Source organism: Stegastes partitus, unplaced genomic scaffold (genome assembly GCF_000690725.1).
Source record: "Stegastes partitus isolate 25-593 unplaced genomic scaffold, Stegastes_partitus-1.0.2 Scaffold66, whole genome shotgun sequence".
NCBI classification, from domain to species: Eukaryota; Metazoa; Chordata; class Actinopteri; family Pomacentridae; genus Stegastes; species Stegastes partitus.
The window spans coordinates 624,601-639,544 of record NW_007577797.1 but is presented as its reverse complement, the minus strand read 5'-3'; the positions used below and the strand labels follow the sequence as shown (position 1 = coordinate 639,544).

Sequence of the window (14,944 nt, the reverse complement as noted above, 5' to 3'; positions counted from 1 at the left end):
TTCTTTCTGTTTATTTTACAGACGTAATATGGATACTTTTGGAAGTATTTGAGTTTCAAGCTTAGTGATGGCGTCACGTTTAGCCCTGGGTATATTGTGTTTCTCACTCATGTCTAAAACAAAACAAGCAGTCAACTCATTAAAAAAGCAATCAGCAGTTTAATCCTATATGGAAAGTGATTATTAGTTTAGTTCTAAATAAAGTAGTTAAAACTGACCTCAACCTACTACGACAGTAAAATGCTGCTGACACATGCATCAGCGATGAAAGTTAAATAATACAATACAAACAGTAGCCTGCATCAATCACTGGGGCCACTGTTCTGTAATGAGCACTTTGACTTTTGCCTTGCTGCACTTATATACTCTGACTAAACCTTTTCAATCAGACAAATTTACATGTAACAGAGTATTTTTATAGTCTGTATTTAGGTGACAGATCTGCTCCCAACTGCATCTGTCAGCTTTAGAGACTGCAGGTGGCATAAAGTGGAGTGTCTAGTTGGGATCAATCGGTTATCAGAGCCAGTATTGTTGGAATATGAGTAGTTTTTAAATAACTAACTTGTAACTGGAGTTACAAGGTGCTCTACGAAACATTAAAACAAGACAGTAAGACATTAGAAAAGACATGAAATATACAATTTTGGGGTTTTCAAAAGCTTTCTGAACTGAGGCAACTAATTTACACATTCCCAACAAAAATAACAGCTCTAATGCTGCCAACTCTCTATGTTTGGAATCCCTACAGCAACCAGCACTGTAAATGTTGAAAATGTCCCTTTTAATTACAGTTATGCCAAACAGAAACAAAGGCCTTTTAGGTTTTGACTATTAGAGTGAAAATTCATATTGGTCTTGTCATCAGTTCTGGTATTGGAGCTGCAACATCCTTCTAAGTCCACCTAAACTTTTGTTGTTGATCAAAACAAAACCATGTGATGAGAGTTAAAGCTGCAGGGCCTACAGAGAGGCACTGCACCTCCTTGGAGCTGGTTTAAACTACACAATAATTCTCCATGAGTTCAGAAAGCACTTTAACAACACAAAACCTCAAATGAATCTTTACGCCAATTATTCTTTATGACATTTTTCAAAGTGCAAAACTTCCCAAACGTGGACAAACAGAGGTTGAACATGAAGGCAACAGCATGATGGATTGAAATAAAGACGTGGATTCATCAGAACATGTGTGTCTCTAATGACACATGCCGTTCTGGACGCAGAGTTCCTCCTGACCCACTTCCAGACTATATGTTGGCCGGGCTTGGTTCCGCCCCTCTGCCGCTAGAAATGTGCACCCAGTCCGCGCTGTCAGCCAGTCAAGGGTTAAACTGGGAGTTCGCTGTAAGTCTCTCCTTTCTGTCCACGGCATTTAGCGGAAAACATCTGACTCCTGCTCGTTTTCCGAAGCCGTGTTTGATTTTTACTCACTTTGCAGCAGAGACGCGGAGGCATCACGGAGGAACAAAAAGTCGGCGTTCACACAGCAGGACTCGAGCTTTCCAACAGGTAGGTCATCGTGTTGTTGCACTCCGTCTGCCTTTCTTGCATTAATTAAGGATCTAAAGCAGCGCAGGTAGTCGTTTTCAAGTCAATGCTGCAGACTTCTGCAATGTGAGGCATAATTAGAAGTGCAGATGTTTGTGTTTTAAGCTTCAAACTTCAAATCAGCTGTTTTGTTTTTCATTTAAAGTGCTTATAGTGGAGGTAAAACTTCATTTCATGTTTTGTGACTCATTTTAATGTCTGTTGGGACAATTTGCTCTCTCCTTGAGTTCACACTTAATGTCTAGGTGCAACCCCTCACATAGTATATTTATACTCAGTATGTGACTTTCAAAAAATGCTCCACCGCCTATCCACACACACATCCTAGTTTCAGAGCAAAAAGCATTTCCATCTTGTCTGAAAGTGCTTGCCTGGCCTCTGTGTTCACAGTGGGCCTGTGGTATTTCACCATCTCATTCACTTGCAGACTGAGTCATTCCCTGATTTCCTCCAGATGTGCAGTAGTTTACGTTTCCTGACGGCCCAGGATTGTGACATTTCTGCCCCTGCACTGCCGTTATTCTGCTGACAAATATAAATTTACCCTTGTGTTGTGCGCTCAGATGCTGTTTGTGCTGTTGTGACATGGATGGATGCAGTTAAAAAAAAAAAAAAAAAAGGTGCAAATTGTTCTCCTCATCTGGTAGCTGTGGCTGCCTTTTTGAGATAGTGGTTAAAATGTAATCCTTTAACTTGAAATCTGCAGTGAACAGCTGACTTTTCACCCTTTTTATTAGACGTTCCCCCGGCTCAGCGGGACTCTGACACTGCTGTAGTTGCTGGAAAAGAGCAATCATGTGTCACGCTCGTGCAAATGGAGCATCAACCATCTTTGTATGCGTCCTTGCATAAACCGCATGTTGCAGTAATTTGCACGACAGCATGATAAACCAAACATACAAGGCCTTTCTGCACTTGTTTCCTTCTGTGGAAAACTGGTGCTACAAGATAAAGTGAAGTTTTTATTGTTTTACAATCAAACAGTAGCTCTGATGATGTAATCCTCATCACATTCACTCGCACTCAATTTAAAATCTATCTGGCAACTTCTACTTTGAATAAATGTTTATCTCTGTGTTCTGGTGCGGGTCTCCGATATGGTAGATGTTGGCACAGAGCTGGGACACACTCACTGACCTGAGAGTTCACATCTGTTATCTTATCCTGCATAACTCTCATTTCCTTTATGGATCTGATTTATTACCAGCTTTATTGATTTCACTATAAACAATGACTGTGGAGTGGAACGAATGTTTGGACAAAATCAGTCAGAATTTGCCGGATCGCACGGTTGAATTAAGGCTTTTTTTCATCTTTTGTGGATCATTTAACTCGATTTTTCTACCGACAGCTTAAACATCAGAGCACTGTGGGTAAATTATCATTTTAAAGACTCCAATTTCCGTTTGTACTTGCTTAGCTGGGCATCACGAGATCTTTTGCTCTGCTAGCGTAAGATTAACTTCAGGTAATTGCTCAACCTTTGCCCATTTCCAACCTTTGGTCCATCCAACAGCACTCACAGGCTCTTTACAGTGGTATTCTAGTCAGTGTAGCCTCTGGAGCCGGTCGTTAAGGTATGTCCGTGTTGTCGTAGTTTTCCAATTGTTGTACAGAGACGGAGTCTTTTATGCATTTTTTAAAATTTATCTGCAAGATTACTTTATTGTGATTGACTTTATAAGTGTCTAAATGTAATGTTAATGCATCTAAGTAAAAGGAGTTTGGTTCATCGAACATGGATGAGGCGATGTGGGTGAATTTTAAAATCCACTGTGATGCTGTGTGTGCATAATGTGTCATTGCTTTGTGTTTCCTGCATAGTAAGTGTAGAGGTATTCGTGAGTACTGTTGTTAGATAAATTTATGATGGAACTGTTAAAATGAAGATGCAGTTTAATGGCGTGATGCTGCAGAGCCGAAGTGCAGTTCACTGATTCAGGCAGAATCTTTATTGGTCTGACAGTCACATGATGTGGCAGTGTGATTGCAAAATTAGTTTTTCTTACCCATCAGTGCAGTTCCAGTGATTCCCAGTTGCTCCTTCTATAATTATTAAATAGCTAATTGTCAGGATTGTAACTGATTTGAGACGACAGTGAGGAGGACTTTTAGTATTTAGAACTCCTTTGCAGAGGCGAACATCTGACGCAGCATGTTCAAAGCAGTTCTGTGTACCGTGATGTTTTATTGGTCATATGCCTTGTTATGCTTCTGTCTTGAGGGGTGTTTCTGTGCTAGTAAATGTTTACTGCATTGTTAAATAATATGATTGCTTATGATGTGCAAAAAAATCTTTTCAGCAGCTACTTACAAAACCGTTTGAGCAGTGACAAAGTATTTTAACTGTTGCGTTTTTACAGTCCAGTATGTTGTTTGCAGGTTTTCTGGGGAAGAGTGTCTGTTAACCTCTCATCTTCTTTTTTCCTCTCTCAACCACACGCACTGTCCCACTTCACTTTTTCTGCTCCAGGCAAACAACAGGAGAAGCATGTGTGGGTGTTGAGTCATATGCTCGCTTGACCTCACTGCCCCTGAACACGGAGCTGCTTTACCTCTGATTGTCCACTTGTCCAGAGAGGCTCACTCAGCATCATGTCTGCAGAGGTGGAAAACAGCACACCTGTAGCTGCCGACCCCAGCCCCACCTCCCCGACAACAGGCTCCAATAGTGCTCCCAACTCCCCTTCAACAGCTGCATCCAGAGTCCCGTTCAAGAAAGAGAAGAAGAAAGGTGGGTGATGGAAAGTTTGTGGCCCTGATACTTCCTTGATCAAGACTTTAGATCAACTATTCATTTAAAGTTAAGATCTGGTGCAAATCATAGCTTTCTTGAACTATTTCACAGTACCAGAGAAGACAGATGAGTACCTGCTGGGCAGGTTCCAAGGGGATGGTGTCAGGTACAAGGCCAAACTGATTGGCATCGATGATGTCCCGGAGGCCCGGGGAGACAAGATGTGCCAGGACTCCATGATGAAGCTCAAGGTACAACGTGGGACCTCGATGTTTGTCCTGCTGGCACTGAGACTTGTGAAAAAATACTAAGGCTATGGCATTTTTAAACTTATTATGAGTAATGTTTTTGCATTGGCAGCTTTCCACTGCAGGAACTTGGGGCTGGTACAAGTTGACGCGAATGTTTGCAGGAAGGGCCCCATAATCGTCTCTTTGATTCTGTTTCCATTACAGCGTAGGATGCAACAGCTTCAACTGCGACATTAGCTCTGGTCATGCCAAAACAACAACACATAGTAGTTACAAGAACTTCAATTTTATGAGCACAAATGAAATAGAAGGGTGGAGGATTTGTTATATTGGCCTGTTTGACACTGAAAATGGCCTTGTTTGAGAGGTGATGACTGATGCTTGATGGGATGCTTGTTGTCCACTTGGAGTTTCACCAATCAGCATTGATCTTCTCCAAGTTTAGCTAATCAGTGCCCCATGCATCAGTTTTTCAGGGTTGCTCAGAAGTACCTACTCCGGAGTAGGTACTTTTCTTTCCCCAAATACACCCTTGAAAGGGGTCCTACAGGGATAAGTCTTGCAGTCCGAACATGTACCACAAAGGTTCAAGCCGCCCGGAAACGGCTTGCAAGTTCCTCCAGTGGAAAACGGCTAATTGTTTGTTAGCATGTGCTATACATTGCGGCAACAGAGTAGTATTTATCATTTTTTTCCTTTGCCCCAGGGTATGGCAGTAGCTGCTCGGTCCCAAGGCAAGCACAAACAGAGGATCTGGGTCAACATTTCTATGTCGGGTATCAAGATCATTGATGAGAAATCAGGAGTGAGTTCTGCTGTTTCCTATCATTACCGTCAGACTATAATCTAGAAAATGTGTTTGCATTGCTAATGAAAGTCTTCATCCTCAATACTCAGGTGATCGAGCATGAGCACGTGGTGAATAAGATCTCCTTCATTGCCAGAGATGTAACAGATAACAGGGCGTTTGGATATGTGTGTGGAGCAGAAGGACAGCATCAATTCTTTGCCATAAAGACTGCACAACAGGTAGCTTCATAGAAAAACACATAGACTCACAAATTCATAGCCAGTCAAAGACTAAACATGGACTGTATATAAAAGATGGACCTCAAATCTTGAATTTTTGAAACTGGAAGACATAAATAAGCAGTGGATCAGACTGAAGCACTACAGGACACTATGCATGCCACTATGGTAGCACCGCCCTGAAACATAACCCGCTTCATCATCTATTTTCCATAATTTACAAATTGATCATCATGCTGTATTCAAAAAGTCTTAAAACTAGTATTTCAGATCATAAACTCAGCAGAAAAATGTTAACTGAGGTAACAAATCAACGGAGAAGTAGGATCACTTTCTGGTAAGCTTCTATACAATCTGACTGTTTCTAACCAGAGGAGTCGCCCCCCACTGGCTGTTAGGAAGAATACAGATTTGACGCACTTATGCTTTGGCTTAGCTTTTCAGATTAGATCCATCTTTTATATCCATTTTACGAGACACACATAGTATGGAAAAACAAAAACTCTACCAACATCTAAGACAAATGGACAACAATGAAAACGTGCCGTCTTTCTGTCACCACACAGGCTGAGCCCCTGGTCATTGATTTGAAAGACCTCTTCCAGGTCATCTTCAACATGAGGAAGAAAGAAGCAGAGGCCCCGCAGAAGGTAACTGACTCAGACGCTTTTGACTTCAAACTGGAAAAAGTCTTTTTTTTTTTCTTTTTCTTTTTTTTTCTCCAAAACTGGGCAGCGACAACATTTTCTTTCTGAAAGAAAAGCATTTGGTGTGGTCATCTGGGAGCTCTGACAGGGTACATACTGTACACACCTCCCGAGTGTCAACACTGCCTCTCTGTGTTCTCTCAGTGAATCACATCCTCAAGCATTCCATTGAAATGACACACACTTCACTAAATTAAGAAAATAAGTATAATCATTAACAGTCTGCCTCTGTTTACAGGGTGAGAATGGCAGCACAGTAGTTGAGGTAAGTACTTTGAAGCTCTTGTTCATTTTAAATATAGTTCCTCTACCTCTTTCTCTGATCTTGTGTTTTTCTCTGTTAATCTTTAGAATGGAAATGATGCCTCGCTAAGTACGAACAGTGGAGGAAAAACTGCCCAAGTAAGATTTTTGGCTCTGCTGTGTTTTCAGCTCAACAGTGAATGAATTATTACAGATTTTTAGAAGCTGGATAAATACACTATGTTTCTGTTTCCTTTTGACATCCAGCCAGTGGAGCAGCTTGACCTTTTCGGAGACATGTCGACCCCTCCAGACATCCGGGCTCCAAACGTAAGCCATAGTGGGCCGTTATTCTGGGCATGGCACTGGAATTATTCTTCCAGTGCAACAGGATATTTACAATATTTTACTTACCTTGTGTGGTTTCTACACATCTTAAAAACTACAATCTCCTGTTTATCCATAAAGTTTCTTTTGTAATCCAGAACATAAGTGTAATAGCAGCAGTACTGTTTGGTAAATTCTATGAAAAACCTGTTTCTTAGACTTGATTTAGTGTGTTTGTAAGAAAAAGTGGGTTCGCTAAATAACCACAGCACCTTCCAGATCATTCCATGTGTGCGTTTGTGAACTCAATTCTAAAAAGACTAGAGTTTTGTGTTCAATCATTAGTTGTTTATTCATCAGATTTCATACATTGTCAATTTTACACTCAAATGAATCTTTTAAGAATTGAGTTTGTGCTTTATGATTACCAATCTCATTGTTATTCATCTAAATTTTAAAGCTGCTACAAGTAGACTGTCAAAGACTACTTTTTGTTAAACTTGTTGACCCCTGTAGTTATATATTCTGGTAATTTTTTACTAAAACATCTCATTAGCTCGAGTTTCAGGTCAAGTAGCAAGTGCTGACCTTAGCATGTTTATACCATCTCGCTGTTGTTCAAAGCAAGTTAGAATTTAGTAACAACTTAATATTCTGAGTTGGAAACTGGACTCTGGACTGTGATTCACCATCAAGTTTAATAGGACAGTGACATGTTGATAATAGATATTCTACAGGTAGCAGCTTTAAAATGTCTTTTCACGCCATATGATTAATTGTTCATTTTGTTAACACGTGTTTATCTTCTTCTGCAGAATTGATTCATAACTCTTTTTCTCTCTCTCACTGTCCCTCTCATGTTAACCAGGACTCTAATGATATTCTCTTGCTGGACTTTTCTGATGAACTTGACAGCAATCAGAATTGCATAAAGGGAAATCCCCTTGTAAATTCCTGTGCCCCTGACTATAGGGCATCTCCCCACACAGAGAATCCCTTTTCCTCAACTTTTGGCTACTTCCCAGCCCCAGACAGTGACCCTTTCAGAGATGACCCCCTTTCTAAACCGCCCACTCGGCTGGCACCCGATAATGCGCAGATCTCCCTCACCAACCACCTCAACAGCACTGCTGGCAGCACTAGTAAGACAATTATTAACGGTGGTTTGAATGGAGACTCCGAACATCTCAGTCAGCAGATAAATGGGTTATCCAGTCAGACCATGATCCTCGCGCTCAGTAATGGACAGTGGCCACTAGGGGGCAAAATAACTCCGGGCGGCACAATTACCATGATGGACGGAAATGAATCGGGACTAGTTCTTTCAACCAAAAACCCATTTTTTGACTCATCTTTGAAAACTTCCGCCGTCTCTAACGGCATAAGTCATCGCCCAGAACCCCCAGTGACTCATAGCAAGGACTCAGTTCTCATAAACCCGCCTCCGCAGAACTCTAAGTCGGGACGAGGTCGAAGGAGTGCAAAGGTGACGTTACATAGCCAGCTGACTCACAGTAGAATTGCATGTGTTGTGCATAAAATGGGTTTGCTGTACACATTTGGAGCTAACATCTCCCTTTCTGAGCCTTTTGGTTATGCACTGGTGTCTTGACAGGATATGCTGGAGAATGCACTGGGTTTAGATCAAATACAAGGCCTGTAATTTAGACCTGCGGTTAAAGTCTTGTTATGTAGATCTGCTCTGTCTTTGTGCATGCACAGGTGGTCACATGCTTCTCTAACTGGCTTGAGTAAATTACATTTTGACTGCTGAACAATCAACTACCTTTTTGTCATCTCTGTTCATAATCTATTTTCCTAACATTCATGCTTCATTGATAAAAGCGCTGGTAAGTAACCAAGCATGCACACGCATCACTGTTCAGGTAAATGGTATTTATTTCTAACATACGTAACTGTAATATATAATCAGTTGTCTCTGGTTAAAGTTTGGTTCAACGCGTCTAAGTGTTGTGTATGAATTATTTTGTATTAAACGATGTACACATGGTGCAGCATCGTTTATATTTTTCTTTCATTTATCATGAATAGTCCACATCCAGTGACCTGTTTGGAGAAGAGCTGTTCGCTGCTCCCAGTCAGTCTGAGGGTTCATCTGCTTCAGCTGACCTTTTCAACAGTACACCCACAAACCCTGCTCCTTCCTCCATAGCAGCTCTGGGTAATACACAAGAGTTACACTTCATGAAAATGTGTTGTCAGGCTTTTTGTTTTCTGCTTTATAAATGTTCCATTTTTTTCTTTATTCATATTCAGGGAATCTTCAGTTAGGCCCCCCAGCCACCACAAGTATCCCTGCTGCAGGCATGTGGGGAGCCGCCCCTGCTGCACCCAACATGTTCTCCATGCCAGGAGTGACAGTTCCAGGCCCCAGGCCCGCCTACCCACAGCCATCAGCCTTTGGTGGTCTACCCATACCACCGACAGCTTGGGGCCACCAGATGCCGCCGCAGTTTAGCCCCCCGCCTCTCTCTCCGCCCCACCTCGCTTGGGGTCAGCCCGCCATGACCAGTCCTTTCCCACCTGGTATGTACCCAGGAATGGGTGACCAGCAGGGTCCTTCACGCCCCCCTCCAAGGCCACCTGCCAAGGAGGCCGCTCCAAAAGTAGAGAACACTGCCTTCACAGCTTTGGATCCCCTTGGAGATAAAGAGAAGAAGATTGGAAAGGACATGTTCAAGGACTTCCAGCTTGCCAAACCACCTGCCATCCCAGCAAGGAAAGGGGAGCTTGCGGCCAGCTCTGCTCCAGCCCCCAGCAGCAAAGAGGCGGGGGCCTTCGATCAGTACTTTTCCAGTAAAGTGGGCATGGCTCAGGATGCTGCAGATCACGATGACTTCGATATCAAGCAGATGTCATCACTTGCTAATGGTAACCTAGCTGCAGCATTGTCTGCATTCATGATTTTGCAAGATAATGTGCATATGATGATGACACTAATTGAGTCCTGTGTTGTTGTGTTCATGTTTAGATGCGCCTAAAGCAGCTCCTGCTCCAGCTGCTGCTCCAAACTTTAGCACCGGCCTCCTCGATGCTGCCTTCTCTTCTGCTCCCGTCTCAAACAACTCAGCACCATCCCAGGGACAAGGCCTCAATCAGGACATGTTTGATCAAGCCTTTGGGGCACCAGAGTCCAGTCCATTTGGAGTCCCACCTGTAGCTGTGGTACAGAGATTTACTTATACACACATTTTGCCACAATATTACAACCACAGACCTCTTGAATACCACATTGACCCTCTTTAACTGAACGTTTTATTCTTAATCTTATGGCAGAATGCTTCTGTCGGCCAGAGCTCTGGTTCAACAGCTGCCTTTGGGGATGCTTTTGGAAATCCCTTCGCTTGACTACAGCTTTGTCCATAAGTGAGTATGTGTTCATGTAGATTATTCATTAACTTGTTTCACCTCTTGAGGATAAAGACTGACAGCTTTCCTCTTGTGTCCTCACAGTTGAAATGGAGTAAAAGGAGCAAAAGGGAGATCTTCACTTCAAATACCACCTTTGGGACGACCTGCTCTGTGCGAGACAATCCAAATGATGAACTTTTCTTATTCCTGTCCCTGAACTATCCCCTCTCCCCCTTTCTTTTTTTTTTTTAACACCCCCACTTCTCATGGTGTGTTTTTTTTCTTTTCAATCAGTAGTTCTCTTATTCCTGAAGACCACTGATCCAAGAAGTAAATGTTATGTCATGATCTGCTGAAGAAAGAAATGTTCTGTGTAAGAGAAGACATGTCCAAAAGAGGTTCACTGCTGATGCTGTCTTTGTTAAAGAAATAAAATAAATCAACCATAACCCTGCAAGGTGTTGACAATCAGTCTCTGTAGTTTCAACCTGTTTTCATTTGGCATTTGTTTGCATTCAGTAGATGCTTCTTTTGCAATGTTAATTACAGGGAGTCTATCAAAATCATTAAGTATTCATTTCCCACATCTTTTGTGAACACCTAGCTTTAGCCCTAAAAGTTGCTTTTTACATGACTGTCTGTCAGTAATAGTATCTTATAATTACTAAGATACAGATGTTATAATTAGATTTCAAGACTCTGAACGTAGCGATCCTAGCTCAGATCTAAGGACTGTGTTTTTCCTAAGCAAGTTGCATTCACTTACATGTGCATCTTTCGTATTCCATCCATCTATCATCTCCACACCTTAATCCTCACTAGGGTCATGGGGGGGCTGGAGCCTATCCAAGCTGACTGAAGGCAGGGGACACCCTGGACAGGTCGCCAGTCTATCACAGGGCTACACTTAGAGACAGACAACCAAGCACACTCACATTCACACCTACAGACAATTTAGAATCACTAATTAACCTCAACATGTTTTTGGACTTGTGGGAGCAAGCTGGAGAACCCAGAGAGAACCCACGCTGCACGGGGTGAACATGGGGACTCCATGCAGAAAGATCCCGGTGCCCCCACCGGGACACAAACCGGCGACCTTCTTGCTGCGAGGTAACAGTGCTACCAACTGCGCCACCTTGCAGCCCATCTTTGGTATTCCACAAATATATTAACTTAAATTTCTCCATTCAGGGTCCAGAATGACCCTAACATGCATGGTATAAGGTTGGTGTATTGGCTCCCCCACCCCCAAAACAACTAAGTAGATTATTTTTAAAACAACCTTTAATGGAAACAATACCCAGGTGACCGAGCAGACACACACAAACCAGGCAGATGTAACAAATGTTGTATTCAAAAACAAAAAAAGCAGGAAGCACAAAGGATTTCCGTTAATAAGTGAATGCCGTATAGGTAAAGTTGAGAAAGTTAGTCATTAAAAGCTGCTTCTTCACAAGATCTAGCATCCAGTCACTGGTATTATAAGCTATTATAAGCTATATATCTCGCATGTATTGTGAACTACATTGTGTATTTGTATGGCTTTGTGTGACAAAGCTAGCTAAATGTTCAGAGGTTCCATGGTGTAATGGTCAGCACTCTGGACTTTGAATCCAGTGATCCGAGTTCAAATCTCGGTGGAACCTGCGTTCTAAAATTAATACGTTTAAAAAGTACATGCTGAGTTGCTTTGGGGGAAATCCACGACATTATATCACAGAATAACTGCACATTCGGTACATTTCTGCCACATGGTGGCCAAATGGTGTCATGACTGTACCAGGTCAATGGTACTGTGTCCTGAACACGACTAGGTGTCCTCTTTACTTGTTTCTCAAGTACATGAGTAGATCAAACGAAGTGAAGCTGAAGAACTCTGATTCTGAATTTGTTCATTGCTTTGACGACCAAAGAACAAACAGAATGCAATGAAAGAACAAAAACCTCTGGGTAGCCTAATTCTACTATCCTTACAGTTGATAGTTTTAAACCCTCCTACACTATTAATCTTAAACTCTGGATAATGTTATTTTATTTTTTATTCTTCACATCCTGTGTTACAAATAGCATTAAAACACTATACAGTTAAGCACCGAGGTTTTTTTTTTTTTTATTTATTTTTTTTATGGCTGTCCAAACAGTCCTTTAGGCTATGGAAAGATACACACCGATATAATTTATTTATGAGTATATTTTTTCCTTCGTTCTTTCTTCTTTTCTTCCTTTGCTCACAGTGTGTAAAACTGCTTCTGTTTACAGGACCGATCACTCAAAAGGCACGATCGTTTCAGGAGCGTTCGAACCCAGGAATTCATTTGGTGTCTCCCACTTTCTCTCTGTCAGTGAACGCAGCATGTCAAGTAGACTGATCACCCGCCTTCACGGTGCGAGAGACGACAAACTCTGAGCAGGCATACCGTCCGGCACAGGGTCAATCAAGTATGTTAGTCGTGCTTAGTATTAAATTTAACCCCCATGAAAGTGATTAATTGCATGATTCGGGAAATTTCTGATAGTTTTCCGTTCTGTCAGGCGGTTCCATGGTGTAATGGTTAGCACTCTGGACTCTGAATCCAGCGATCCGAGTTCAAATCTCGGTGGGACCTGATTTTGGAAAGTGTGAAATTGAACATAAATTATCTCTGAAACGCTGTTTATCCTCGTAGACTGAATGATGGTTCTGTGGGTGTTGATAAATGACCAGTTGACTCCTCGTTAGGAACCATTAAAGTACTACTGAATGTCCATGTCGACTACACATTAACAGGATAAACAATTAAAAAACACGTGGACTGTTCAAGTCCTGGGGAAAAACAAACAAAAAAACCCCAAACTATATACATATACTGTCTATTTTGTATTGAATGTACACATATCAAATATATAGCACATATAAAACAAAACAAACGAAAACAGCTTATAATTGGCATTTAAAAATTACTTTAACAGGTTTAAATAATATTAGAGTTAAGACCCTGTAGTGGTATTTATGGAGTCATTTTGACTGAATAGTTGTATAAAAGGGATTACAATCCAAAAGGTTATACAAAATACTGCTTTATCTGAACATAACACATAACAAGGCTGAGACCCTCCAGTGTTATTAATTATGGAGAATAACTTTAACTAATAGAATAATAAAGCTGAGACATTTTGTATTTTCAGTTATGGAGATAAACCTAACTGAGGTATTAAGACTAAGACCTTGCAGCTTTGGCATTTATAGAGATTAACCAGACTAAAATTTTACTTTATGTTTTTTGCCTCACAAAAATGTCCATGAAAATTCCAACAAATCCAAGGATTCCCTGGATCTCTGTTTTTATTTTATGTGGATTGTTTTGTGTGTGTTTTTTTGTAGCACTTTATATTATTTTCATTGTTTTGTTCGTCTTAATTTTATTATTTCATTAATCATTAAGCAGTTTTAAATTGGTACAAATGACAGGTAATTACTACAGGAATATTCTTCAGATTGTTTGTCTTTTTTGAAATGAAATGTTACAGGTTGTCTGCAAAATTGCCTGCTAACTTCATTTGAAGTTAAAGCTTGCTACATTAAAGTAGTTTAAAGCCTAAATTTACTAGAAATTACTTATAATATTACTTTGATTCACATTTTGTTGTAAGTCCGTTTCGCCACTAATGCCTTTGGTGGTTACGCCTATTACAAAACGATTTCTAGAGTAACCAGGCCAATATTACCGCCAACCTGTACGATCTTGCCTCAGCCACCGCTTTGTGGTGACGTGACTACATTTCCCACAATCCCTCTGCCTCTGACAATATCACGTCATTAAAAAACATGGCGGATTAGTGTGTGTGCATGGAGTCCGCTACTCGCCACTCCTCGTCGATTAATGAAAGCCTATATCTCACAAAAACCGGCATATTCTTCAACAGGTACGTTGTTAAAAACATATTAAAACGTACCGACGCAGTTAAATGATAAATGTAGTTTCTTCAGCTTCGCAGCATCAATAACAGACGGTCCAACTCAGCGAGAGTCTCACACTTGAAGTGTTGTCAAGCGAGTTGTAGCCCAGCTTTGTGCACTTTTCTGACTGGTTTCGTCCATTTTTGACACAGGTTTCGGTTGATTTACACTCGTTTTGTTTAGCTCCTGTAACTGCAGGTGGTGTTTTCACGTGAGTTTGTGATTCACGGTGACACTAAACGGCCTCTCGCCTGTCAACGTCGCTGGCCGCCACAAAACCAAACAGCTGAGGTCTGAACAGCAGCAGGTCTCAGATAAGATAATTCAATTAATGCCACAGAAGCAGGACGGTTCAGTTTAATTGGTAGACACTTTCCTTATTGCAGCAGAACGAAGCCTGTTTTACCTACACGTACTGTGTTATGATACCATTAATTCCTCTTCTTCAGGTGCTCAATTCGGTTTTTAATTTACAAATCTCTGAAAATCTCACATAAAATGCAAAATGAACGTATCTGTGTCAGAACATTACAAACAGCCTTTTGCTATTAAACAGTATCTGAATCTCATTTAAACAGATGGTACGGCGGCCATCCCCTTATTTAAAATGACATTAAGAATGATTTACAAGCTTTTTGCTGTAAAATAAAATTGCATCATGTAATCAAGAGTCTGAGGTGGCGCTACAGTAAATCTTTCATTTATACAAGACTAATGGATCATTATGACAAGATTTCAAGACATCTGTTTAGTTTTGTATGTTCTTTGTTATACCACAGTTAGTTTA

General features: G+C 41.1%; 2 protein-coding genes and 2 non-coding genes across 8 annotated transcripts in view; all 4 read left to right on the top strand.

Moving 5' to 3' along the window:
• The first annotated feature begins 1,320 nt into the window (after positions 1–1,320).
• On the top strand, positions 1,321–10,673 carry dab2 (DAB adaptor protein 2). Of its 2 annotated transcripts, XM_008276160.1 has the most exons (15): positions 1,321–1,512; positions 4,025–4,285; positions 4,400–4,539; positions 5,246–5,344; positions 5,437–5,568; positions 6,135–6,218; positions 6,514–6,540; positions 6,627–6,677; positions 6,786–6,848; positions 7,714–8,331; positions 8,898–9,027; positions 9,123–9,737; positions 9,838–10,031; positions 10,143–10,232; positions 10,320–10,673. In XM_008276160.1, the coding sequence occupies exons 2-14, from the start codon at positions 4,147–4,149 to the stop codon at positions 10,212–10,214; spliced, it is 2,364 nt and encodes a 787-aa protein (XP_008274382.1). In that variant the 5' UTR covers positions 1,321–1,512; positions 4,025–4,146; the 3' UTR covers positions 10,215–10,232; positions 10,320–10,673. The 2 variants fall into 2 exon arrangements, with proteins under 2 accessions (XP_008274382.1, XP_008274384.1); XM_008276162.1 differs by lacking the exon at positions 7,714–8,331 and having other exon boundaries at positions 1,327–1,512.
• A 1,121-nt stretch (positions 10,674–11,794) lies between these two features.
• On the top strand, positions 11,795–11,866 carry trnaq-uug (transfer RNA glutamine (anticodon UUG)). The gene has a single exon. It is a non-coding gene; the product is annotated as a tRNA-Gln (tRNA).
• An 888-nt stretch (positions 11,867–12,754) lies between these two features.
• Positions 12,755–12,826, top strand: trnaq-cug (transfer RNA glutamine (anticodon CUG)). Its single transcript has one exon. It is a non-coding gene; the product is annotated as a tRNA-Gln (tRNA).
• Positions 12,827–14,021: 1,195 nt separating this feature from the next.
• The window catches only part of zgc:162472 (transcription factor TFIIIB component B'' homolog), a 16,186-nt gene continuing 15,263 nt past the window's right edge, over positions 14,022–14,944 (top strand). For all 4 annotated transcript variants that reach the window (XM_008276159.1, XM_008276158.1, XM_008276156.1 and 1 more), the window contains exon 1: positions 14,022–14,123. The gene's annotated coding sequence lies outside the window, so the exon portion shown is untranslated. The remainder of the gene's footprint in view (positions 14,124–14,944) is intronic.

Bases quoted from the DNA above. Each gene is read 5' to 3' on its own strand.
- dab2 (XM_008276160.1), top strand. From the start codon at position 4,147: ATGTCTGCAGAGGTGGAAAACAGCACACCTGTAGCTGCCGACCCCAGC. The intron at 4,540-5,245 runs GTACAACGTGGG...CCTTTGCCCCAG, and splicing joins ACTCCATGATGAAGCTCAAG to GGTATGGCAGTAGCTGCTCG. The intron at 8,332-8,897 runs GTGACGTTACAT...TATCATGAATAG, and splicing joins GAGGTCGAAGGAGTGCAAAG to TCCACATCCAGTGACCTGTT.